General features: G+C 47.6%; 1 protein-coding gene across 1 annotated transcript; it reads left to right on the plus strand.

Annotated features, from left to right (window-relative positions):
* The first annotated feature begins 10,006 nt into the window (after positions 1–10,006).
* Positions 10,007–14,625, plus strand: LOC148478176 (uncharacterized). The gene is made up of 3 exons (XM_088455828.1): positions 10,007–10,322; positions 11,209–12,370; positions 13,171–14,625. The coding sequence occupies exons 2-3, from the start codon at positions 11,222–11,224 to the stop codon at positions 13,372–13,374; spliced, it is 1,353 nt and encodes a 450-aa protein (XP_088311954.1). The 5' UTR covers positions 10,007–10,322; positions 11,209–11,221; the 3' UTR covers positions 13,375–14,625.
* Positions 14,626–25,036: the final 10,411 nt, after the last annotated feature.

A 25,036-nucleotide genomic window follows, 5' to 3' on the forward strand; every position in this document is an offset into this window, starting at 1 on the left:
TGTATCTCTCTCCAAGGCTCTATGCATCTCAAGCCTTGGAGAGAGATACACTGGAGAGAGATAAAGTACCAACCTTTTAAACACATCGGAGAGGCAGGGCAGAAAACTCTGTCCCTCATGCACAGCATTCAGCCGCAGTAGCACAGTGTTTGGCGGATTGCAATTGTCATCCTCCAATCAGAACGCAGGATGGGGCTGGACCCACTAGATCTTCACCTATCACCCACTCTGGATCCACCACTGATACAAATTGCCTGGGCTTGAGCGGGACACTCTAGGTCCACCTCTACCCCCATCAACCAGTATGTACCAGCACCTCACTTCTTGCCTTGTGTGGAGAGGGGGGCATGACATCATAACCCAGTGCTATACCCCCTACCCACAGGGCCGGATTTTGGGGTGCTCGACCAGTGCGGTCGAACAGGGGCGCCACCCCATAGAGGGCGCACCCCTACCAACATCCCGAACTGTCCCGCCAAAGTGGCCCGTGGGTGGTCAAATCGGGAGGTTGGGAACCCCCACCGCCAAAGCTGTACGACTGTGCCAGACCCCTGGAGTAGCTGAATGGATGCTGTGTGCATGCGTGCGGCATCCATTCAGTGCTGTGAGAGGGCTGGGGGAAGCCTAGCTAGTGACGGGCTTATCCCCAGCCTGACGTTATTTGGAGGCATGCCATGCCTTAGGGGTGTGGATAATGGTATTTAGGCCGCACCCCCATTTCAGTTATGCGCGATGCTAATTAAAGAGCCGGCACAGGGGGAGGAGCAGCTGCAGACAGCTTTAAAGATACACATCAATGTTAGCTACTACTGCCCAGTGCAACATTGTGTCTCTCATTTAGGGGAAGATTGATCAAGCCTTGGAGAGAAAGAAAGTGGAGAAGCTGCCCATACCCACTAATCAGCTTCTGTCACTTTTTATGAGAAAACATCTGGATGCGAGTTTCGGCACCGCAGGTTGTAGAAATGCCAGTAGCACGCGAGTTTGCACGTTCTCGCACTCAATTACATTGGGTTAGTTCTAAAAAAGTGCGAGTGTAGCGCTATACTCGCACTTTGAAAGAACTTCCACCCAATTACATCCCGCCCATTATCTGTAATGTGCTGCAGAATATGTGTGTGCTATATAAATCATAATAATAATAGTAAATTAACGTTGAGCAATTATGGGCGATTTAGCCGAATACATCTCCACTCGCAGCTGAGTGGGTATAACTGGGCAGCAACTGAGCAATAGCGCATAGGATAATTGCTCTGAAGGCGGGTGGTGGGCATGTAGGCGTAATAGTGAGCTATTCAAAGGAGAGTATGCACAGAGATCGATCTTAGGACCTGATTCAGACCCGCTCGCTAGATGCGGCCGCACGCTCCCAGCGTATGGAAATTCAGCTAAGTGACTTCAACGCAGCCGCTCACACGGTAAGACATAAGCACGCCCACTATGTCTTGGTGAGCGATCACTTTGTGTTTATAGACGCTCACCAGCCTGTCTTTAGCCGCCCACTAGCGTACGTCATCTCCAGGAAGTATATACAACCATCGGTACATCGGGTTCCATCGAATCTGACCACAGCACTTGCGGTTGACTGTACCCTACCACAAGCACTACGAGCACTTCAGTGTATTATTCAACCAGGTGATGTGTACTTTGATGCTGCCTGTTAATTATGCGCGCCCCAGAAATGTCATGAAAACACTCTGAAACGCCTGCGCCTGCAACTCCACTCCCCCGTTACTACTGCCCTGCCCCTGTTACCACCCACAAACGGCCTCTCCTGTCACTCATTCCACTGGGCTGTCTTTGCAGGGTGAGCGAGCGCATTCCGATCGCTCGTACTAGTTTGCGCACGTGCACTGCGAACTACACACATGCGCACATTAACAAACATCGTCTGCAACGAGCGGCCGCTTGCTAGCGAGCGCGTCAGAATCAGGTCCTTACTTCAGACAGATCTCTTGCATCAAGGAAATGGCTGGCGCAATTGCACGCTTGGGGCCTGATTTGGAATTGCACGCCGAAGCGGCTGCGTCTTTATGCTAACGTCTTTTTCAAATTATTTAAAACTGACACGCCCACTTGCAGCGCCTTGCGCATGTGGAATTCCCTCTCGGTGATCTCTAGATGCACCATCGGTGCACTGTCGGACGTACCGTCAAAACTTGTACCATTTCAATGGCAAACGCAATTTGTCCATCTGACCATGGCGCCCTGCGTGACCTGTTGTGCATCTTTAGACGCAGCCGATGTCAGCGACACGCACAGGACACTCCCACGATTGCGTAGCCACCCCCCTGTTACCTCAGGAATGCACCACTGAAATCCACACTCCCTGCATCCAAATTCGCTCTGCGTCTCCATGCGGTACTAATTACCCGGGCCCGGGTTTACTAGAGGGGCCCGGTGCTGCCCCTCTCCCTCTTACCTCACAGCAGCCCAACACATGCTGCTGTGTGCTGGGCTGCAGTGGGAGACTGCTCGTGCCTGCTAAGCAGCAGCTGCAGCAGTCTCCTATGCCTGTGCGGGAGAGCGATCACACTGATCGCGCCCCCCCTGGTTTTGTGCCGGGCTGAGGGGCTCACAGAACCCACCTCCAGTGGCGTAACTAGGGCGGGCGGGGTTTGTGCCCTGGGCGCCGTTGGACCGGCGGCGGGGGGGGGCGCCGCCGGCCACGGTACCAGCCCGCCCGCCCTAGTTAGCCAGTGTAGCGCGGACCGCAGTGAGTGCGGTCAGCGCTACACATTTACACAGGACCGGCGCTAGGCTTCCAGCGCCGGTCCTGTGTTGCACGCCTGAGCCCGTTCCCTCCCCCTGAGCGCTTGCCCAATAGCGCCAGGAGGCGGGCTCAGGCTGTGCATAACACACGCATCGCCGCCGGCGATGCGTGTGTTAAACAGCAGCCAATGAGAGTCAGACTGCAGGAGTCCGCCCAGCTCCTGCAGTGGGTAATGGGACTGACGTCATGACGTCATGATGTCTGTCCCATAATGCTGAGCGTGCCCGCCCGGGCGGGAGCGGCGTCGAGAGCAGGAACAGGACCAGGGCCAGGAGCAGAGATTCAGGTAAGTATATTTTTATAGATATATATATATATATATATATTTTGTAACCTATCTGCACAACGGGGGAGGGGTGGCTACTACTGGGGGGACCTCTACTGGGGGAGGGGTGGCTACTACTGGGGGGACCTCTACTGGGGGAGGGGTGGCTACTACTGGGGGGACCTTTACTAGGGGAGGGGTGGCTACTACTGGGGGGACCTCTACTGGGGGAGGGGTGGCTACTACTGGGGGCACCATTGGGAGGACCTACTCTACTGGGGACTACTACTTGGGGGGGAACTACAACTGGGGGCATTATAAAAGGGGCCTACTAGAGGCACTGCACTCGGGGGACCACTACTGGGGGAAATAATAGGAAGGGCCACTACAGGGGGCACTGGATAGGGGGGATCACTACAGGGTGCCTGAAAAAGGGGACCACTACTGGGAAAACTGCATGGGGGGGGACTACTGCTGGGTCACTATATAAAGGGCACTGCATAGGGGGGGGACTACTACTGGGGGCACCATATAAAGGGCACTGCATAAGGGGATACTGCTACTGGGCGCACTGCATTGTGGGGACTGCTACTGGGGGCACTGCATAAGGGGGAACACTACGTGAGGCACTGCATTTGGGGGGCCACTACTGGGGGTACTGAGTAATTGGGGGCTGTATAAGCGGGACCACTACTGGGGATACTGTATAAGGGGCACTACTAAGGGCCTGCATAAGAGGGACCACAACTGCATACTGGGGGTACTGTATAAGAGATACTACTGGGGTTAAGGTGCATATGGATAGGAATGTTCAGCGTGAAAATAAAGGGGTGCGCACATATCGGTGTGTTAGTGGGGGGGGGGGGCTCCGTTTTCAAATTTGCCCTGGGCTCCAAATACCCTAGTTACGCCACTGCCCACCTCCCCAGAGCACAGCACCACATTTTCTTTATTTTTATCCTAAGGGGGTGTAATCATGCCTCCCGTGATTAGGTTATGCCCCCTTTCCCCCAGGCCCGGCGCTGCTCTTGACGCCCATGATGATAGCTACTTTCACAATCAGAAGTATAGGGCCGTTCAACTTTGAATATGGACAGAAATTTGCATTTATTTTGAAGCACACAATGGGGCCGACATGTGCGTGACTCTGTTACTGCATCTGTTGTGTATATTGTACTATGTAAAACCATTACCTCATGTAGCCCTGGTAACATTATATGGTGTGTGCTTTGTAAACATGTGCATATGTACATAAAAATAATCTATGAAAGGTTTACACGGGAGACGTTTTAAAAATTTACTACAGTACAATGATGAATGATATAAGCTGAAAGGTATTTATTGAAAACCGCAATATATAACATAAAATTAGTACCTGGAATCAAATTTTCTTCTCTGAAAAATACTTCCCATCATATAAAATAACTTTTAGGCTGGGTACACTATAGACGATTAGCCTGGGTACACGTTAGGTAATATATCGTCCAATATATGTTTTGAGGCAGATTGGAACAATATAACGGGCACATCGCCCAAGGTGTACCCACGATTGCACGCTGCTGCTGGTCGCATGAGATATCGTATACGGGGCTGTGCAGTGTAATAAAGGATGTAACAAGGTGTCGGTACGTCGTTTATTACATTGGGTAATGTGTACCGGCAATCTTACATGGTCCGGGATGACTGTAAATCGCCCCGACCATCGGCAAGATTACCTGTCGTCTAATGTGTACCAACCTAAGGGCACTTTGCTGCTGAACAGATACTATAGAGCCTGAAGCATAGGTGCATGCAGACCATCTATTTCCGCAAGCTTCTGAACATGGCGTCCTGTGTTTGTGCACCTGCGCCTTTAGACATAACCGCTGTCAGCGAAACGCTCGCGTCTGACTAACACCTCCATGTTACCTCACAGGAATGCTCACTAAAATCCCCAGCTCTTGCATCCAAAATTATACTGCGTCTCCCGGCAGTAAGCTTCGGGAATCAGGACGCACGAGCAGTGCAACTTGGGTGCTTGTGCAGACTGAAAACATCGGCCGCTTGTGTCCGACATCGCGACTGGGCAGACTTTGAATCAGGCTCATAGTCTGCACTATTATTATCATCAATATACTTGTATTCTTCCTGACTATGGTTATATGTTGTCCACTCTTCCGGAATTTCCAGGAGATACCTAAATTAGGGGAAGAGTCTCCCAGCTCTGTGAAAATGGTGGCGCAGCCTAATTACCATAGGTCACGCTCCCTGAATGGCATTATTTGGGGAGTGCCCGTATGGCATGCCTGCCGTTAACGTCAAGCTGGGGGCGAGCCCAGCACAACGTCAGTAGCTGAGTTGCCCCCAGCCCTCTTCCTGCACTGAATGGATGCTGCGCGCCATACATTCCTCTTCTAAGGGGCCGGCACCGCTGCACTCTGGGGCATGCAGGTAGCTGGGGCTACATAATAACTCAAATAATTTATATATAAAAAAAAATTCAATTGCATGGACAAACGTTGTGGCAGATCTTAGAGCAGCAGAGAGGGTGGCAGTGATCATCTTGGGCTGCAGAAACTAAGGCCCGTATTCAATTTGAGGTGAAAAGTCCAGACTGTTCGCCTGCTGGACTTTTCGCCTTCTTCGCCTGTTTTCCAGGCGGAAAAGTATCGCACACGTGCCCGATAATCCCCGTATTCAATTTCAAAGGACGCGAAAGCGGGACCCGGCGAAACTGGGAGCGGCGAAAAAAAATGGGAATTTTCGGGAAAACATCCTATCACCCCCCTAAAGATGTCCAGACATGGGGATCACTATGGGTTCCCCCGTTTTTGCCTGCTGAAGGGAAGTCGGGTTTTTAAATAGCTGCATGAATGCGGCTTTGAGAAGGTTATGAAGAATTTAGCTATTTTTTGGGGAAAAATAACTATGCCCATCAAATTTGGGGTACATGAAAATGGGTGCAAGCATATTTTTAAGTCACTAAAATGATTTTAAAAAATTCTTTAAAAATGCACCTGCCGCTACTACCCGCAATGAAGAAAACACCTGCCGCATATATGGGAACCCCTCTGGATTGAATTTAGGCCCTGATTCAGAGCCGGACGCTCTGACCAGAGCGCTCGCTCTGAATCAGGGCCCACCTCCATTAATATGGAGCGTCCTCCTGGACGCTCGTATAGCTGTGGGTCACCACCCACAGCATATACGAGCGTGCAGGATGATGGTCGCGATGGTCGACTCTTGACCATCGCGACCAGCGCCACTGCGAGCAACAGCCTGCGGTTGAGGTTTTCAACCGCAAGGCCAGGAGTGATTTTGGCTCTATCAGAGCCAAAATCACTCCCACTGACATCACTAGTGATGTCAGTGGGGCCGGCTTCAGACGGTAGGCGTTCCCTTGGGAACGCCTCCGTCTGGCAGGCACGCCCCCGGCACGCCCACCAAAGGGGGCGTGCTGTCAGTCAACATCGACAGCACGCCCCCTTTGATGAGACACTACGAGTGAAGGAAAGTCCTTCGCTCGTCGCGTCTCGCGCATGCGCACCATCGACCCACTTGCGAGCGGACAGCCGCTCGCGAGTGGGTCTGAATGAGGGCCTTAGCTATTTTACAAGTGTCTTCCCTAATTTTTTTGGGGTGTCCCGATTTTTTTTCAACTTTTTTTTACATACATTGTTTTTAGGGGGCATTTCCAAGAGTGCAGGCTATTTTATTTAAGCCTGCACCCCTAAACCCCAATTCTGCACATTTTTTCGCCAGCTAAAGGCTGGAGAAAACGTATCCCCGTTTTTTTACATTGACTTTTCGCACCGGCGAAAAGTCTTTGTAATTGAATACGGGGATAATTACAATAGGCGAAAATGACGGATAACGGGTTTTCGCCTGGAATTGAATACGGGCCTATGGTTCTATCATATATCCTAGAGCTGTTGCACTGCTCCAAGAGCCAGGGCCGTTTCTAGGAGCGAGCGAGTCGTGCTATTGCACGAGGCACACCGCCCCCTGTTAGCTACTGTCAGGCCCGGCGGCACCGCGTGCCCGCAGCTAGTAGTGAATAATAAATTGACCATGTGACCACCCGTCTTGCCCCCTCCCAGGCTCCTCTACCCGAAGGTAACCCCCGATCCTGTCACAGGCGCATATCCCTCCCCATAGGTAACCCCCGGCCTCGTCAACTGCGCATATCTGAGTGAAATTGGACGCTTGATGTACTGCATGGCAGTCATTGGAATTCTCAATATACTGTATAGTGGTCATTGAGATGCTCTCTGTATTGTATGGCAGTTACTGAAATGCTCTTTCAACTGTTTAGTGGTCACTGGGTTGCTCTCTGTACTGTGTGGTGGTCACATGAATGCTGTCTGTACTGTATTGGCGTTCACGTGGGTTCTCTCTGTACTGTACCATGGTCAATGGAATGCTTTCTATAGTTAATTACGTTACTGGAATGCTCTTTATGGTATGGTACTCACTGGGTTGCTGCCTGTACTGTGTTGTGTTAATTGGAATGGTCTCTGTATTGTATGTCGGTTACTGAATGCTCTTTATTGTACGGTACTCACTGGTTTGCTGCCTGTACTGTATGGTGGCCATTGGAATGGTCTCTGTATTGTATGTTAGTTACTGGAATGCTCTCTGTATTGTATGATGGTCACTGTATGGCTGTCATGTGGATGCTCTCTGTATTGTATGGTGAATACGTAGATGCTCTCTGTTCTGTAAAGCAGTCACTGGAATGCTCTCTGTATTGGATATCTGTCACTAGAATTGTAGACAGAGGGAATGTTTTTTAGAACTGCTAGGGAAAATTGTGAACCAGTGGGAGAGTCCCAGTAAGAATGATCTATGTTACGATTAATGGGTTTCCTCCAACAGCTCGTCCTAGCTGTTGGAGGAAACCCATTCACAACCATTAAACCCATACACAACCATTATCACTTCATTCCTAATCCTGGGTACTCCTTGCTGCTAAATTAAGCGATACCACTACCCCCACTACTGTGCTGACTCTATCTACTTGCCACTGTAATACTCCACCTACTGTGACAGACTTCTTCTGGTGTTGCTGTGACTCTGGCCAATTTCAAATTGGGAAATTAATTACATAAGGAAAACCTCACTTGTTCTTTTGCTCACACCTCTATGTAAAAACCAGCTGCGTAGTATTAGCATGCTAGGTCATACTTGCTGACTTTTTATATCTCCTCTTCGGGAGAAGCCTGGAGAGGAGATGCAGCTGGCCACTTTGAGGGGGAGGGCCGGGCTCCTATGTCATTAGGCCCCGCCCCAGTAAACTGCAGCAAATTGTGGGACCGCGAGGAGGGGGCGGGGCTTAATGACGCCTTTTTGTGTTATTTAGCCCCGCCCCGGCAATTATCTCCCCATATTGCCCACTTTACTAGGACGTAAGTGTGATGCGGGAGATCCAGACACTCTTCCAGGGGTGCAAGGGGCTACCCAAAAATTCCAGGAGAGTAGGTAAGTATGTGAAAGGTTCTGTCATGATCTTGCGGCTAAATTAATCTCCACTTTACTATCTCTGTTATTTTTCCCTGCCCTATGAATTACATTGTTGCAAGAGATATGCAAGGCCAGGTGGGGGTCTGGACGGCCATGTACCATCAATAGTTAGCAACCATTGGTGTTTTGCCACCGATGTTTGATGGTTTTACCTTTGATGGACATGCGATGTTTATTGCCACTGATACCAGATATGCTGTGACTTTTTTTCCCTGGTGTAGGGGGCACCGCACTTAGCCCAGCCCACCCCCTGCTGCATCACTTAGCCCCTTCCGGGATTGGCCTGCCACAGTCACTTGTCCCACACTAGAGATGCCAGTGGATGATTTAAGCCATCGATGGTTTCCAGTCTATGGTTTCCTGCCATCGGTGTAAAATACTGATGGCACTATCGATGGTAGCCTATAAGCTGTGGTCAAATTGGCTTCTAGGGACGGCATCAGTTGCAGCCACTAGAAGCCGGGTAGGGCCACCATAACAGCATGGGTTGTGGCTTCCCATTGAAAGTGCTTTCTGGTTTCGCCGTCCAGACTGGAATTCCCAGGGGAAAAATCATCTCCCCCTGGGACTGTCTGTGATTAGCAGAAAGTGCTTCCAAAGGGAAGCCACTGCCACTGACAGACAATCACTGGGGGCCCCTAGATAAAATCCACTATTGTAGACCACTGATGGTGAATCCCGACCATGGTCAACAGTTCTCATTCACATTACGAGGTGATGATGAATGTACCGTGGTGTCCAGGTAATCAGAACAGCCAATGCGATTTATTTATATTACTAAATTCTTTAATATATATATATATATATATATATATATATATATATATATATATATGCAGCAACGGCTCGGCATTATATACCCTACTTGTAACATACTTTACTGAGGAGTGACGCTGCCCATCTACTACAATATATATATATATATATATATATATATATATATATATATTTATTTTTTTAACAATATCAGTACTTCTGACAACTTTTTTTTTGTTTTGTGGTTTTTTTTTACGTTGTATTGAATGTTTACCTAAGTTATTAGGTCACCACTGTGTATATTATTGTATCTTATGTATAGAATATATTTTGTACTTGTCAGAAAGCAGAAATGATCATGTAAAGAGTGGAAAGCTGATAGTTTCTGGAGTTCCTGATGGAATCCCCGTGATTACTGGAAGGGAGATGACTGAGTTTCCCAGTTACTACTAGTTCCCCCTCCCACCACTTTCCAGGCCATTCTAGCAGCACAGCCATGGGTGTGACGTAAGTGTACTTTGTAACTTTGTTTGTACAACAACAAGGTGACGTCGCGTGCCGTCTCCACGGCAACACGCGCCCTCAACGTCTCCTTGTGCGGTACGTAGCGAAAGGCACGTACTTTCCTCGAGACTGGAAGCCGCGCCCGCTCCTCTCTCATTGGCCATTGCATGCACGCTCAGCCTCTGACGTCAGAGAAGTATATAAAGGCAGCACGGGCACCGCCGTCATTACTACTACACCCTTATACACACACAGATATAACAACCAGAGATAGCGCCCCGATGTCCAGGCATGGCCGGTACCGATACTAGCTCACTACCGCACGGAGAGACACTCCGCCGCCACCCATCCATGCGCTGTCTGCTGAGCCGCGGATTAGGCCGGACGCTCGGACTGAGACCTGCTGTTTCCTTCCTCGGGCTACACCGGAATATTCAGGAGCCCCCGGCCCAAGTGACCGCCGCCACCTTCTGCTGGAGCGCCGCCGTCACAGGCTGACCCCCTGCCTCCAAGTGCCCTACGGTATGTGACCAACCTCGCTGAAGATACACTAACAGGCCAGGTGTTAAGGATATCCATACTTGAGCACAGACTGTGAAATCAAAGTAACAGGTATTAAGGGGTCTATTTACTAAGCCTTGGATGGAGATTAAGTCCCAACCAGCTCCTAACTCGTTTTTTTTCCCCTTTAATAGACATGACAGGAGCTGTTTGGTTGGAACTTTATCTCTGTTCACTTTATCTCCTTCCAAGGCTTAGTAAATAGACCCCGAGTCACCTGTGCTTAAGTATGGCAATTCATAAAGCCTGGACGGTTAGTGTGCTTTGAGGACCAATGTTGGGAGAGACTGATATAGAGGATGTAAGGGGATTCGATACACAATATAATGGTAACAAGCAGACCTGCCATAGTCCTGACTTTCAAATTGTTTTTCTGGCAAATACTGAATGACTTGTACATAAAATCTATCTATGTGGACATCATTAATAATTCCCAGCATCCCTGGGAGAGGTTGTATAGACCAAATTACATTTATAGAAGCATTATTACTAAATGGCTGTGAGCCTGCTCTAGATTGGGCTGGCCTGTAATTATATATGGGTATACATGGAGATGACATGTACTCATTATATATGTGGGTGTGTAGCTGGTTAAGTTTCATTGTGATGTCACAGTTGTCAGGATCTTATTATCCTTGTCTTTTTAGGATGTTTCGCAGTTGGCTCCATTGTTTTGTGACTTCCATAGGGCCATTTACTTATGGTCCCTCTTTAATTATAATTTAAATGCCACATTAATTGCCTAATCACAGCATGTATATCTTGTAATGAAATCGCTAGTATCGGATTATCTGTATGGTGTATATTGTTACATATCACAAATTGTAACAATGTTTTCCTTCCACAGCATTGAAGGCAGAATGGGTATTTACTATCTCAATTTTGGCTCTTATTGGAGAAACCTTACAGCTCCTCTCACCTATTGGCACAGGGGAACGGCCTTCCAATCCGACCAAATGAAAGACTACCTGGAAATACAGCTTCCACACACTGAGCTGGGTATACATATGGTACTTCTCACAATGGCTGCCAGAACTGTGCAGGCCATCATTTCCTTGGTGAAGAATCGTCTGCACAGAAGAGCTCGGTATTTGAAGATGATTTCTAGCGGCTGGATGAGCCGGGCTGTCCTTGCGGTGCTGTGGCTGTGCTGGCGTGTCGTGGACCTATGTGCTGCGGAGATGATCCGAGTGTATGTTGACAGGAGTCGGTCAAAGCATAAGCTGCGGTGTGACGCACTACATACAATGAGTGCCATCTCTATAAAGTATCACTGGGGATATCCGGCTGAGCCGGGCAAAGAGGAAGAACTGCTTAGCAATACACTAACTATGGAGAAGCATCAGGAAGATACACACATGGATGTAGACAGTGGTTGCAAACTATTCTCCAACATGGACAATATGGTCAGCAGAGAGATGATGTTGTCCTGTACAAATCCGGTCATTCTGTCCATGATCTGCACACCATTAGAGGATGAGGAGTCTCTACTCCCATCCGGAGAGTCTGATATTGAAGGTGGTGATGAATTGGAGAAGGACTCTTCCCTTAAAGAGATGTCTGTAGACAGTGGGGTGCAAGAGCCATGGGCTCAAGAGTCCAAAGATGACCAAGATGGTGATGAGGAAAGCGACTGGTCTGAAGATGACGACTCTTGGGATGAAGATGGTGATACAGAATACAATAAAGAGGCTGAGGACTTGTGGGCATCTTTCTGTAATTATGATGACCCATACAACCCCCTTTCTTTTGCCGCGTCCACAAGAAGTTCTAAGCAACAGGACGAGCAGTTTAAGAAAGAGGTGCCCGTTGCGAGTCTGGAAAGTCCAGATTGTGCCAAGTGGTCTTCTGCTTTCAGAGTAGTGTGTGGACCTGCTGGTGAAAAGCACAAATGTACGGCTAAGAGGCCAGTCCTTTCCAGCTTTAGGTCTTCTCACAAGTGTTTCCTGAAGGATGAGCTGGAATGTTCACAAGATGCAGTGGAACAAGGCAAAGAGCCTATCAAGAGAGTAAGTAGACTTGGAATGAGGTGCATGATACAGTAATGGACTGTACAAATGTGAGCAGCAGCTTAGTGCAATGGAACAGGGTCTCTGGTGCCCCTGTATACATTTGTGTGGTGTAATGGGAATATGGCAGAAGTTATCTTTGGTGATTTATTATTGGTGAATGTGTAAATTATCTAGCCATTTAATACATGGAAATGAAAAGTGAGTAATATAGCATTTTAATTTTGTTAAAACCTAAAATAATTTTGTAAATGGCATAACGGATACCAGTTCCTGGAGTGCCTTGATTTTATTTTTACCGTATCAAACATAAATTGCTTAAAAATACCTCGTCCCCTGTCTCTTTTGACACTGTGCTGACTGAAGCAGAGTAGAATAGTATTTCATGCACTTGCATAAGGTCCCCTGTGGGGTCTGATGCCACCTTCTGTAATGATCAGGTGATTGATAGCAGCAGGTCTCATTCATAGGCATTCTGGGATTAGTGATGTCATCGGCACCTGTCACGTGACTGCTGTGTCATGATCACATGCAAATCTGTAACAAATAGACCTGTGTAATTAGAACTTGGATGAGTAATTTCTATATATAGAACATGAATAGGGGGAGTGGCTGAAGCATAGTGTGTAGTGATATACAGTAGCTTTTACACATTAAAAGCTTAAATGTGGTAACTCCTTAGTCTCCTAGTTACAAAGTAGGCCAGCTCCAGCTATGAGTTCCATCATTGAATTTGTTATAAAGGATGGCATGTTACAGTGGTCTCGGTATAGGTTGTAACATTTTTCTTTTTTGTTTAGGTGCGTTTCTCCTCAGCAGTCACCGTGCACCCCATAGTTGTTTGGGACTATGCTCACAGAATGGCACGCAAAGGACCGTGGGAAGAATATGCACGGGACCGCAGCCGATTTCAGAGACGCATTGCGGATACGGAGGCTGCTATCGGCTACTGCTTGGAACCTGGCCACAGAGAGAGGATTTGGGCTGGACTCGCTGAGCTCTAAGTGGCCTGGACTGTATAAGAGACTTGTCAACCATTTTCTGATACATTGCAGAAATACAGAACCAGTTTACAAATGCTCTGCACCTGTGACCTTTACACTCCATGGTGACAGAGCACCTGTGTATCCTCTGCCCTTGCACTGTTGTATCATACGTGATAAGTGTTTTGCTTAACTGACAGTGTTCTTACATTAGTGTGTTTATTATGTACACTAGGTATGTTGTGCAATCCCAGTTCTTCATTGATGTTCTTGTTGATAAGCCATACTTCTGTGCCATAAGGAAGCATGACTGGCAGCTGTGACTGCACCATGACCCATCAGACTGACCTTTGCAGCTAGTTTCCGGGAACATTCCTGCAGTAGTTGCTGATCATTTCATCAGGCTGTAGCAAAGCAAGGATAGCAATAGTGATTACTTATGGCATTGCCATGCACACACCTACCTCTGGCAGGGAATTACTGTAATGTGCATATGATCAGATGGGTTTGCTAAACATTCTCCTGCAAACAGCCCATTCTGTATGCTTGTGGATTATGGGGTGTTTGCCCCCCAGCTTTCAGGAGCCCTGTTGGCATACACAGTTTATTTCAGTTTAAGACTGCGCAAGTGAGCCTTGACCTTCTATAACCATTTACAAGACACCATAGATCTGGGTCTTGGTAGCAGTCACTCCGTCTTACATAAATTACTATGTAAGGGATGTAAGCTGAACAAAGCACCCGCCTTGCACTTTCGACTTAACTTTTTAAAACCTTCACAGCTTTAAATGACTATTACACTATCAAGCACTGAATTTGCTACTAACCTACTTGCAGTGTTTACTTGTGAGAGAACCTCTAGTGACCAACAATTCCACTTAGAAGTTGGCTATTATTTAAACTAATGCTGTGTATTCACTAGACGATATGCCATCCGATCTGGTGGATCGGACCGATATATCGGGCACATAGTCTAGTGTGTACTGGTGATGTCGCTGACTGTGTGCTCCAATGGAGCGACCGCAACATCCTCCGTCCATGCAGGGCCGATGCTGCCCGCGTTGGCAAGTGTGTATGCTCTTGCCGAGGCTGGGGTCCCGTCGTTGCTGAGGACTTGCTTGGATACCCATTGTCTAGTGTGTACCGAGCATAACTATTTATTATAATAAGTTCACAGACTAGTTTGAGATGTCTGCGTTTATGGACCATTTATTTATAAAATGTTATTTATCTTTTGTAAAAATAAAATTTGTCTTTCATATTTAAATATAAGCATTTGAAGCCTTATTGTGTAATTGTTAGTGACCGTTCTTTGGAAGCCCTCACTCAGATTGCTCATGAGCTCATTGAAATTATACCATTGATACACAGGTAGAAGGGTGCAGGTTGGCCTGAGAAAGCATCTGAATGGTGGGTAGACTTTGCTGAAATACAATCCTGGAACAGACATGGAAAGTAAACTACGAAGTGTTTGTCCACTCAAAACAAGAACTATGTATATTTTTATAGATTGGCAATGAACTTTTATGTAGGGACAACCACATGACTGCACTGGGAATTGGTATGAAATACCGCAGGATGGGATGCTGGCTATCAGTACACTGACAGTGGCATCCCGATGGTTAAAATCCCGACAGGGGAATGGTAAGTAATGTTTCCCTGTCCTATTTACACCCTAACCCTCCTTTCCTGCACCCTTCTACTAACCCTCCCTACCCTGCACCCAAACCCTCCTCCCTTAGTGCCTAAATTCCCCCCCCCCCCCTCCCCGGTGGTGCCTAATACTTACCTTTCGCTGGTGTCATTATGATCGGGAAGCCTTCTGCTGGGATCCTGACATCGGCATCCTGAGTCATGTCGGGATTTCAACGCCGATGTCTGGGTTCCGGCAGACTGCATCCCGCTTGTTGGGATCCTAACCGCATCCCTCGTACTGCCAGGAACAGGCTGTTTTTAACTGATTTGGGAGTTCCAACAAGCTATAATACCAGTAATGTGCTTGTAGCACACTGGCTGCTAACTTCATTGGGTAAATTAGCCCTCTTATAGCCATAAATAAAACTGAAACATCAGGTACATAAATTAGTTAACACAGTTTGGGTACGGGATCCAAACGGTACCCAAGATTTTGGTATACTCTAACACCAATCCTAACCCACACCTCCTACAGCCTAACCCTAATTCTCACTGTCTGAATCAGTTGGGATTGTGACCTTCTGCATGCTGACCATCTGGATCCTCCCTACATCCTGTAATTACAGGGCAAGTGATGTGGGTGCTGTTACAGCAAGTACATAATGTACTAAATATACCTTTCCAGAAGAGGACAGACAACACAAATTCCTCAATCACTGAGGAGGCCAGTACACTGTGTTCTGTTTATTAATAGCACAATCAGTCACCACACTCACGAATAGGATGTGACACTTGTCTGAATGTAGTTGGCAGATAGAAAAACACTTAGTACAGACAAATCCTTGTGCTCTGTTCTCACATCAGCAATGACTGTGTCCTGTAATACTTCCCTGCAGCACTGGGATACTACGTACTTTCTGTTGTGCCCACAGAACTCCATTTACCAAGCGGTAACACCTGAATGCTGCAAGCAGCAGTAATACTTATAAGGAGGGAATGCTTGACCGTGTGGTTCACTTACATCATTTTGGATGCCTGTGTTGAAGTGTTCAAATAAGGAAAAAGTTGTATATCTGCACACACGTACATAAATTAAATAAACCTTAATGTTACCCTTTTAATATTGTAACAAAATAGTATTTTGGTAGGGGGTGCAGCCTGGACAATCCAATAGGACCAAACAAAGAGAATAGAAAAAAAACAGTTGGATCTGGTTGGCTCACTTCTACCCCTTTTACACCAGAGCTAAAACCTGGGTTATTGCAGGGTTAACCCAGGTAGCTCCTTGGTAAAAGGGGACAGGGTTGGATTGCCGGGTCGCGTGATCCAGAAATCCAACCCAGGTAACTTGCAGGGTTTAACCCTGGAGTAACCCGTGAATCCCTGCAGTGTAAACAGCACGATCTGGGTCAGGGTGACCTGGATCGTGCCGATTGGCCGGCTCCAGTGGGACTTGGAGATGACGTCATCTCCAAGCTTCCACTTCAACGCCATAATAGCCGAGTCTCTGCAGACCGGGCTCGTGTGTGAACGGCGCTGACTTGGGGATATCCTGGATCGGCGTCTGGGAAATTCCGGGTCTGATCCGTATTGGAACCCTGTTCCAACCTCCGGGTCAGACCCGGAATTTCGGTATAAAAGCTGTATTATGAAATTTAATAAAATATAACCTTTATTAATTGATAAAAAATTATTCAAACAATATCCTTAGGTCTGGATCAAAACACAGTGAAATATAGAGGTTAAAAATAATAAAGGTGAAAATTAATGTGTGTTGGTGGACAGTACAAACAAAAATTAAATTAAAGAGTGTATTAAAAACTGTTTGGTTGTGTCTAATTGTTAATTTTAATATTCATGTTCACTGCCCACAAAATAATTTCCACTTTCTTGATATTATTCCATCAATGATTTCCATACTAATAATTATATATTCGGAAATTTGCTATTCGCTAGTGTCAGACGTAAGAGAATTACCTATATCATATACGATATCTACAATCAGAGGATGCCAAATAAATGTTTGTTTATAAAGTTGTGATATTACTGATGCTTCACCTATAGATCGGTCCCTCCGAGGGGTGCTTTATCTCGTGGAAATATAGATGAATATATATATATATATATACATACTCATGTTTAAACTCCTTTCTGTGCATAAACGAATTGTCAGAATAATTCTGTTTAGAGATGTATAAAAACTTTAATTATGCAGATTAGATTCACATCAGCAGTGGGATGATATACCCTGGTTAAGGGGCCTATGTATCAAAGCTTGATGAGAGATAAAATTGTGAGATATAAATCACCAACCAATCAGCTTTCAATTTACATTTTATAGGCTGTGTTTGAAAAATGACAGTTAGGAGCTGATTGATTAATACTTTTTCTCTTACAATTATATTTCTCATCAAGCTTTGATACATAAGCCCCTGTGGGGCCTATGTATCAAAGCTTGGAGAGAGATAAAGTACTAACCAATCAGCTTCCAATTTACATTTTGCTGGCTGTGTTTTAAAAATGATAGATAGGAGCTGATTGGTTGACGATTTATTTGTTACAATTTTATCTCTCCCAGCCATGATACATAGGGTCATATTCAATCAGACGCAAAAAGTCCTGGACTTTGCGCATGCCGGAGTTTCCGCCGTCATCGCTGGTTTTGCATGTGGAAAAGTATCGTGCTCGTCCCCGCGTATTCAATTCGAAATCGGTCGAAAACTACCCAGTGAATTCGGACCTGGCAAAAAGTCCTGTCAGATTTGGGGAAATCAGCCCGACACCCCCCCAAAAGATGCACTAACATTGGGGATCACTATAGATACCCCCGAATAGGCCTGCTGAATTTATTTGGGGTACTTAAATGCTCTCAATAGTTGGTAATTAGCGTCTTTGCAGAAGTGGTGAAGAATAGCATTTAGCAGTTTCTTTTGGCAGAAAATAAGTAGTCCCAGCAAATTTGGGGTACATGAAAATGGGTGTATACTTGGGGACCCCCCTGGAGTCTATTTCACGAATTTTTAAGTTTGTCCCCCAACTTTGTTTTTTTTCGCCCCCAAAATGAAAGTACTTAAGAATTTTTTCAACTTTTTTTTGACACAGTTTACCTTTGGGGGGCTGTCCCAAGGGTGCAGGGTGGTTTCTGCAAGTTTGCACCCCAAAACCCCAATTGTGCAATTTTTACCGCCGGGTTTCAAAGGCGAATCTTTTTCGCCTATTCCAATGCATTGACTTTCCGCACTGGTGAAAAGACTTTGGAAATGAATACAGGGATAAGTTTGAGCGCATGAGGCACATGATCGATCGTACGACAGATCGTGTGCTAAGAAAAACAACAAATATGTCGCCGGGACTGCCAGGGAGCTCTGGGGAGTCGGATGGTGACTCTGATCTGATGCTGGTCGCACATGTGTATGGCCAGCTTAACTCTGCCAGACAGGGGCAAACGCAGGAATTTTAAAGGGGGGTTTCCAAACTGTTGATTTTTTTTTCTTTTTAAAAAGCAAATATATATATGCTGTATATATTGTATCCCCAGCAGCACATAATCAGAGATAGTGGCTAACTCGGACTCCAAGCAAGAGGCTTTTATAGCACATAAACAACAAATCAATAATATTCCCCATTAATTCTTTCCTCTGTCACATACTGCAGCAGCACACACACCCTGTCACACACAGCAGCACACACCCTGTCACACACGGCAGCATCACACACACTATGTCACACATGGCAGCAGCACACACCCTGTCACACACGGCAGCACACACCCTGTCACACATGGCAGCACACACCCTGTCACACACGGCAGCAGCACACACACTGTGTCACACATGGCAGCATCACACACACTATGTCACACATGGCAGCAGCACACACCCTGTCACAAACAGAAGCACACACCCTGTCACACACAGCAGAGGCACACACTCCCTGTCACACACACGCCCTGGCACACACACCGTCACACACACGCCCTGTCACACACACAGAAGCACACACACCGTCACACATAGCAGCACACACTCCCTCACACACAGAAGCACACACACCGTCACACATAGCAGCAGCACACACTCCGTCACACACAGAAGCACACACACCCTGTCACACACAGCCACACACACAGAAGCACCCCCCCCAAAGCAGTAGAATAATATGGCACCTGCAAATACTGGGACTCCAAGCCCCCCAGCACAGCAGTAGAATAGCAGTAGCAGTAGAATATGGCAGTGCCAGGGGGGGGCGAGCGGCGGGGGCTGGGAGTCCGAGAATTATTTTTTTTTGAATGGTGCTGCACCATTCAAAAACAAAAATACTCGGACTCCCAGCCCCCGCCGCCCGCCCGCCCGCAAGATCCCCGGCGCTCCCCCGACACATACTGCAGCTTGAACAATTCGGCGGCCACTTACATCTTGCGGCCCGGCCGAACTCAACAGCTCCGGAGGCGCAGTCCACAGAGCGCCGCTGACAGCTGCATGAGAGGCGCTGATGTCACGATGCTTGCCTGGGAACTGGGTGGGAGGGGCTTGCGCGCTGCAGCTCCCCCTACAGCCAGCCCAGGCAGTGTCAGTATTACTTAAAAAAAAAATAAAAAAAAAAAAAAAATTGTTAAGCAGCGCTGCTCTCCGGGTCGAACAGGGGGGGTTTCCAGGGACTCGGAAACCCCCCCTGCGTGCGCGGGTGCCAGGGATGCAATCCCACATCACAGGCTTTCTAGTGGAGGGGGAACATTTTCTGCAATAAGTTTGCTATCTGACTACACAGCATAGGACCCAGCAAGCAAAGTGCCCACTAGGCAGCCACCTCTGGCTCTTCTGCAGCCCAGTGAGGAACGCTGGAGGCCGCAGCTAAGTTATTGCTATACCATTGAAGACTCCCTCCTGTAGCTTTTACTAGTGATGTTAGGTGGCTATAGACACACACTATCTGGCACACATGCATAGTAATTGCAGTGAGATACAATGACACAACTAAACGGCTCTGCACGGCTGTGTTAGGAACAGACTCCTAGGGGTAAATTTACTAAGACTTGAGTCTGGTCGAGTTTGCTTTTTTTTTTTAAACTCGATTAGGTGTATGGAATAAAGTTTTACTAGGCACGGCGTGTGTGGTGTCTTTATTTAACTATTTAGTGGGGGTACGGGTGCCGGCCGTCTGCTGGCACTTGTAGTTCCACAAGTGCCAAATGGCAGGCATGCTGGCACCTGTAGTCCCACAAGTGCCAAAGGGCAGGCATGCTGGCACCTGTAGTCCCACTGTAAAATACAATAGTTTTCTACTATTCTTCACTTTATTACCCCCGTACCCAACGCTCCAGGGGTGCGGGGAAGAGTCCTGGGCTTCAGACCAAGCCTAGGGTTAAGAGAGAGAGGAGACCCCTTTTTTTCAGGGGTACCCACCTCCCCTGAGATCCCCGACTTGGGCTGATACTGCTTTGCCCACGGGGCCCCGGTAATAGGGTCTCCGGGCTGTGGCATTACAACCCGGCCGTTTTGGGTCCGGTGCTGGTTTTAAATATAGGGGGACCCCTGCGCAATTTTTTCCCCCCCATAATTAAAACTGGCTCTACAGTTTGGTGCTGGTTTCTAAATTATGGTGGAGCCCTACTCATTTTGTTCCCCGTAATTTTGGAAACCAGGGCTGGCTGGCAAGTCCGGGGCTGGTTAAGCGTTAAGGGGGCGGGGGGCCCTATGTAATTTTTCTTCTAACATTTAACCCTTTTAAACCAATTTACAGGCAGAAACATACATGGATCACAGTGATCTGTGTATGTTTCTGCCAAACTCGCAGGTGAATTTTTTCACAAGTTTTTACAGGAGAGTTGTCCCATCTAATAAGAGTTTAGAAACTCTCTGCTTGGTAAATTCCAAAATCCTATCTTCACTAGTGAAAAGGTTCTCGAGTTTAGCCGATGGTGAATTGAAGAGAGTTTGCTGACTCTCCAGTATTTCCTGTAGCAAAAGAGATCTCTCTCCTGAGTTTTACATTAGTAAATCTGCGAGTGGAAAAAAATGCCCAAACTCTCCAGAGATTGCTAACTCAGACAAACTCGATTCTTAGTAAATTTACCCCTTAGTATTAAATCTATATAACATAGCTGCATGCAGTGGGTGCTCCCAATGAATTTTATAATCCTGCCAGTGTGATTCATCTCTGGTTTTGATGATCCCACGTATGACTCTCAGGCCCGCCAAGAGCTGCACCGAGCCTGTATAAAATGGGTGTGGCCTAATTGTGGAAGGCGTGGCCACCACCCCCTTAAGTAAAAATAAATGAAAGAAAAGTTTTGCCCCCCGCAGCCCGGCGCATAACCAGTGGGGGCGCGATCAGCTTGAGTGTGTGCTGGGCTGCTGTAATGTAAGAGGGGGGGGGGGAAGAGCGATGCCGTACCCGGGCTCCTCCAGCGAGCCTGTGGGATTAGTACCAGCACCTCCCCCCCCCCCTCTCGGCACCCCTGCAGTCTCTGTAGTGCACGCAATCTCATGTTTATAGTGCAGTTACCGCACAACCTGTTCTGACATTATTGTTTATTGGAACAATTGTCTCTTTCATGTATATATTATGAGAGAAAACAAAGCTGAATTTAACTACAACTATTCTCAGCAGGTATATTATTTGCCAATTACTATTCTCTTCATTTATTTGGCACTGAAAACGTCTCCTTCATATTTTGATATTATAGTCATGATGAATAGTTTGGGGGGGAAATCATTACCTTACTTTCAAACACTCTCTGGATGGATGGCTTGTATGGCTGCCAGTCACACACACACTCATATCATGTGATAGGAAGACAGATAAAGAGGTGTAAACACTGAACTCAGGGGGGTACTGCAGAATTAGAAGCAAAGGTTTACTAGACTCATCCATGGCAGTACTCACCAAGGGGTTAATCCACCCCTCCTACAAAGTAAAGGAAGCAGCTGGAGGTCACACCTCCCTTCTGTGTCGTCTGTAGTGATGGGTTTGCCATCGATGGTTTGAATCATCAATGGGCATCTCTGCTATAGGACGAGGTAAGCTAATAAGGGAAGGGGGTGTGGGCTGAGAGATGTGATAGGTTAGCGTAGCTAAGTGTCAGGCCAATCAGGGAAGACGGAAGGACCAAGTGCTACAATGAGAGCTGTGTTCAAAAAAAAAAAAAAAAAAAAACATCTCTTTGCCTCAACCATCGTTGGCAAATCCAATCATGTTTGCTGACCATTGATGGTCGTCCCCAAACTGTAAAATATTTTGAAACATACAATACATTTCTAACCCATAATTTAGGGATGAGCAACTAATCTGCAATGGAGGATGCAAGGAAACCTGGTTACCTGGTATATAATACCACATTTCCTATTCATCCTCCATGGCATTGAATCAGGGTAGGGGGCTTTGGGGTCAATTGGCTGGGGAAAATACTAAGTGTGGAAATGACAAAGTGTGATTTGCATAACAGTTAATCAAAAGATATGCGAGTTCCATTCCCATCCTGCACGACTGCTCCCAATCTGCACTCACCCTCATACATAATAAATGTATGTGATTTCATTACTTGCTTATACTTGATATTATAAGCAAGTAATGGAGAGAATCGGCCTGAAATACCGACAGTCGGGATCCTGACACTGGGATCCCAACAGGGTTAACATACCAACACTTATTGGTCGGTGTGCGAACCCTCCCTCTTTGGTGCCTAACCCAAACCCCCCCCTCCCAGCACCATAAACCTAACCCTCCCCACCACCCTGTTACCTTCGGCATCCCTGCGGGCAGGATGCCGGTGCCGAAATTCTGACCAGCGTCGGTATTCTGGCGCCGGTAACGTATGCGTCTGCATCCCGACCGCCGGGATGCCGAACGCATACTGTTCTGGATAGGTTCTTGAGGGTAGTATAGTTTATTGAGCAATGGGTTTACTTCTCACAGTGCAATTTATGTGCTTTGTTCAGCTGACACTTGTTGCGATCAGATTACTATTCCTTTAGAATCAGTTTAGGGGTACTGCAGCTGGCTGAGGGGTTCCGGTGACTGTGGATAATACAAAGTGTGGAAAAGACAGCGTGTGACGTACATAACAGTTGATAAAACAGATGAACAAACATTGAACAACATCTGAGACCAGGTAAAACAAGAGATATGGTAAGAACTTACCTTTGTTATCTCTGTTTCTACGAAGTCCATAGGGTCCACAGGGTTGACCTTGGGGTTATAGCTGGAACAGGATCCATGGGCACCACACAGTTAAGATTTAGCTCCCAGGATGCACTTGGGTCCTCCTCTATACCCCGCCCCCGAGCCACAGGCACCTCAGTTGGTAAGCAGCCTAGGCCGGAGGAGAATATGGAACAGAGAGAAGGAAGACTGGAACACACAAGAAACCATACTCACAGCAATAGGAGACGGAAAACCGGTGACCAGCCACACAGCCCATTTGAAGCCAGGTGCGTCAGGGCGGGCGCCCTGTGGACCCTATGGACTTCGTAGAAACAGAGATAACAAAGGTAAGTTCTTACCATATCTCTTGTTTTCTACTTCAGGGTCCATAGGGGGTCCACAGGGTTGACCTTGGGGATGTCCCAAAGCAGTACAACTAAGGGCGGGGACGCTCCTGTGCTGAAAGGAGTACCCGGCGCCCAAAGGATGCATCCTGAGAGGCAAAGGTGTCAAACGCATAGAACCTCAAAAACGTTTGAATTGAAGACCAAGTGGCCGCCCTACACAGCTGAACAGCAGAAGCGCCACGTCTAGCAGCCCAAGAGGGACCCACAGAACGAATGGAATGAGCCTTAACAGAGGCTGGCACAGGTAAGCCCTCCTGTGCATAAGCCTCACAAATAACGGAACGAAGCCAACGGGCTAACGTTTGTTTGTTGGCAGGCCAACCCCTCTTGTGAAAACCAAAGAGGATAAACAAGGAATCAGACTTCCTAACCGAAGCCGTCCGGTCTACATAAATTCTAAGCGCCCGGACCACATCTAAGGAAGTCTCACCAGCTGAAAGATCAGGGGACTGAAAAGCTGGCACAACAAGTTCCTGATTAATATGGAACTTCGAGACCACTTTGGGCAAAAACTCAGGACGAGTGCGGAGCACCGCTCTGTCCTGGTGAAAAATCAGGAAAGGAGGGCGACAGGAAAGCGCCCCCAATTCAGACACCCTCCTGGCCGAAGCAATTGCTCCACAGCCTCAAGAGGCTCAAACGGAGGACCCTGCAGGACCCGTAGCACCACCGCCAAGTCCCAAGGAGCCACAGGAGGCACAAAGGGAGGCTGGATCCTGAGAACACCTTGGAAAAAGGTGTGAACGTCTGGTAGTATTGCAATCCGCCGTTGAAACCACACGGACAAGGCGGACACATGAACCTTCAGAGATGCAAGGCGTAAGCCGAGATCCAATCCTGACTGAAGAAATTCCAAGATCCTAGAAACTCGGAACACCTGAGGATCATAAAGTCTGGACTCACACCACTGAAAGTAAGTGTGCCACACTCTGTGATAAATCCGTGCTGAAGCAGGCTTGCGTGCCCTGAGCATGGTACCAATAACCGAACTGGAGAAGCCCCAAGACCTCAAGACGGCTGTCTCAAGAGCCACGCCGTCAAAGACAGCCGACCCAGATCCGGGTAAAGGCAGGGCCCCTGAGACAACAGGTCCCGACGTTGAGGAAGAAGGTACGGAGCGTCGATGGAGAGGCTCCTCAGATCGGAGTACCAAGGACGTCTGGGCCACGCCGGAGCTACCAGCACGAGCATGCCGCCGTCCTGCTTGAATTTCCGCAGAACCCGAGGAAGCAGGGATATCGGAGGAAACAGATACGCCAGGTGAAACGTCCATGTCACCGACAGCGCGTCCACCAGACTTGCACCTGCGTCTCTTGTCCTTGACTCGTAAACGGGCAACTTGTGATTGTGACGGGAGGCCATCAAGTCCAGCTCCGGCAGTCCCCACCTGTCCACGAGTAGCTGAAACACCTCTGGGTGAAGCGACCATTCCCCGGGATGCACGTCGTGACGGCTGAGGAAGTCCGCCTCCCAATTGAGGACTCCGGGGATGAAGACCG

Source organism: Taudactylus pleione, unplaced genomic scaffold (assembly GCF_031769625.1).
Source record: "Taudactylus pleione unplaced genomic scaffold, aTauple2 ptg000672l, whole genome shotgun sequence".
NCBI lineage: Eukaryota > Metazoa > Chordata > Amphibia > Anura > Myobatrachidae > Taudactylus > Taudactylus pleione.

Excerpts from the sequence above, each read along its gene's own strand:
- LOC148478176 (XM_088455828.1), top strand. The coding sequence starts at position 11,222 with ATGGGTATTTACTATCTCAATTTTGGCTCTTATTGGAGAAACCTTACA. Across the intron at positions 12,371-13,170 it reads GCAAAGAGCCTATCAAGAGA|GTGCGTTTCTCCTCAGCAGT; the intron begins GTAAGTAGACTT and ends TTTTTTGTTTAG.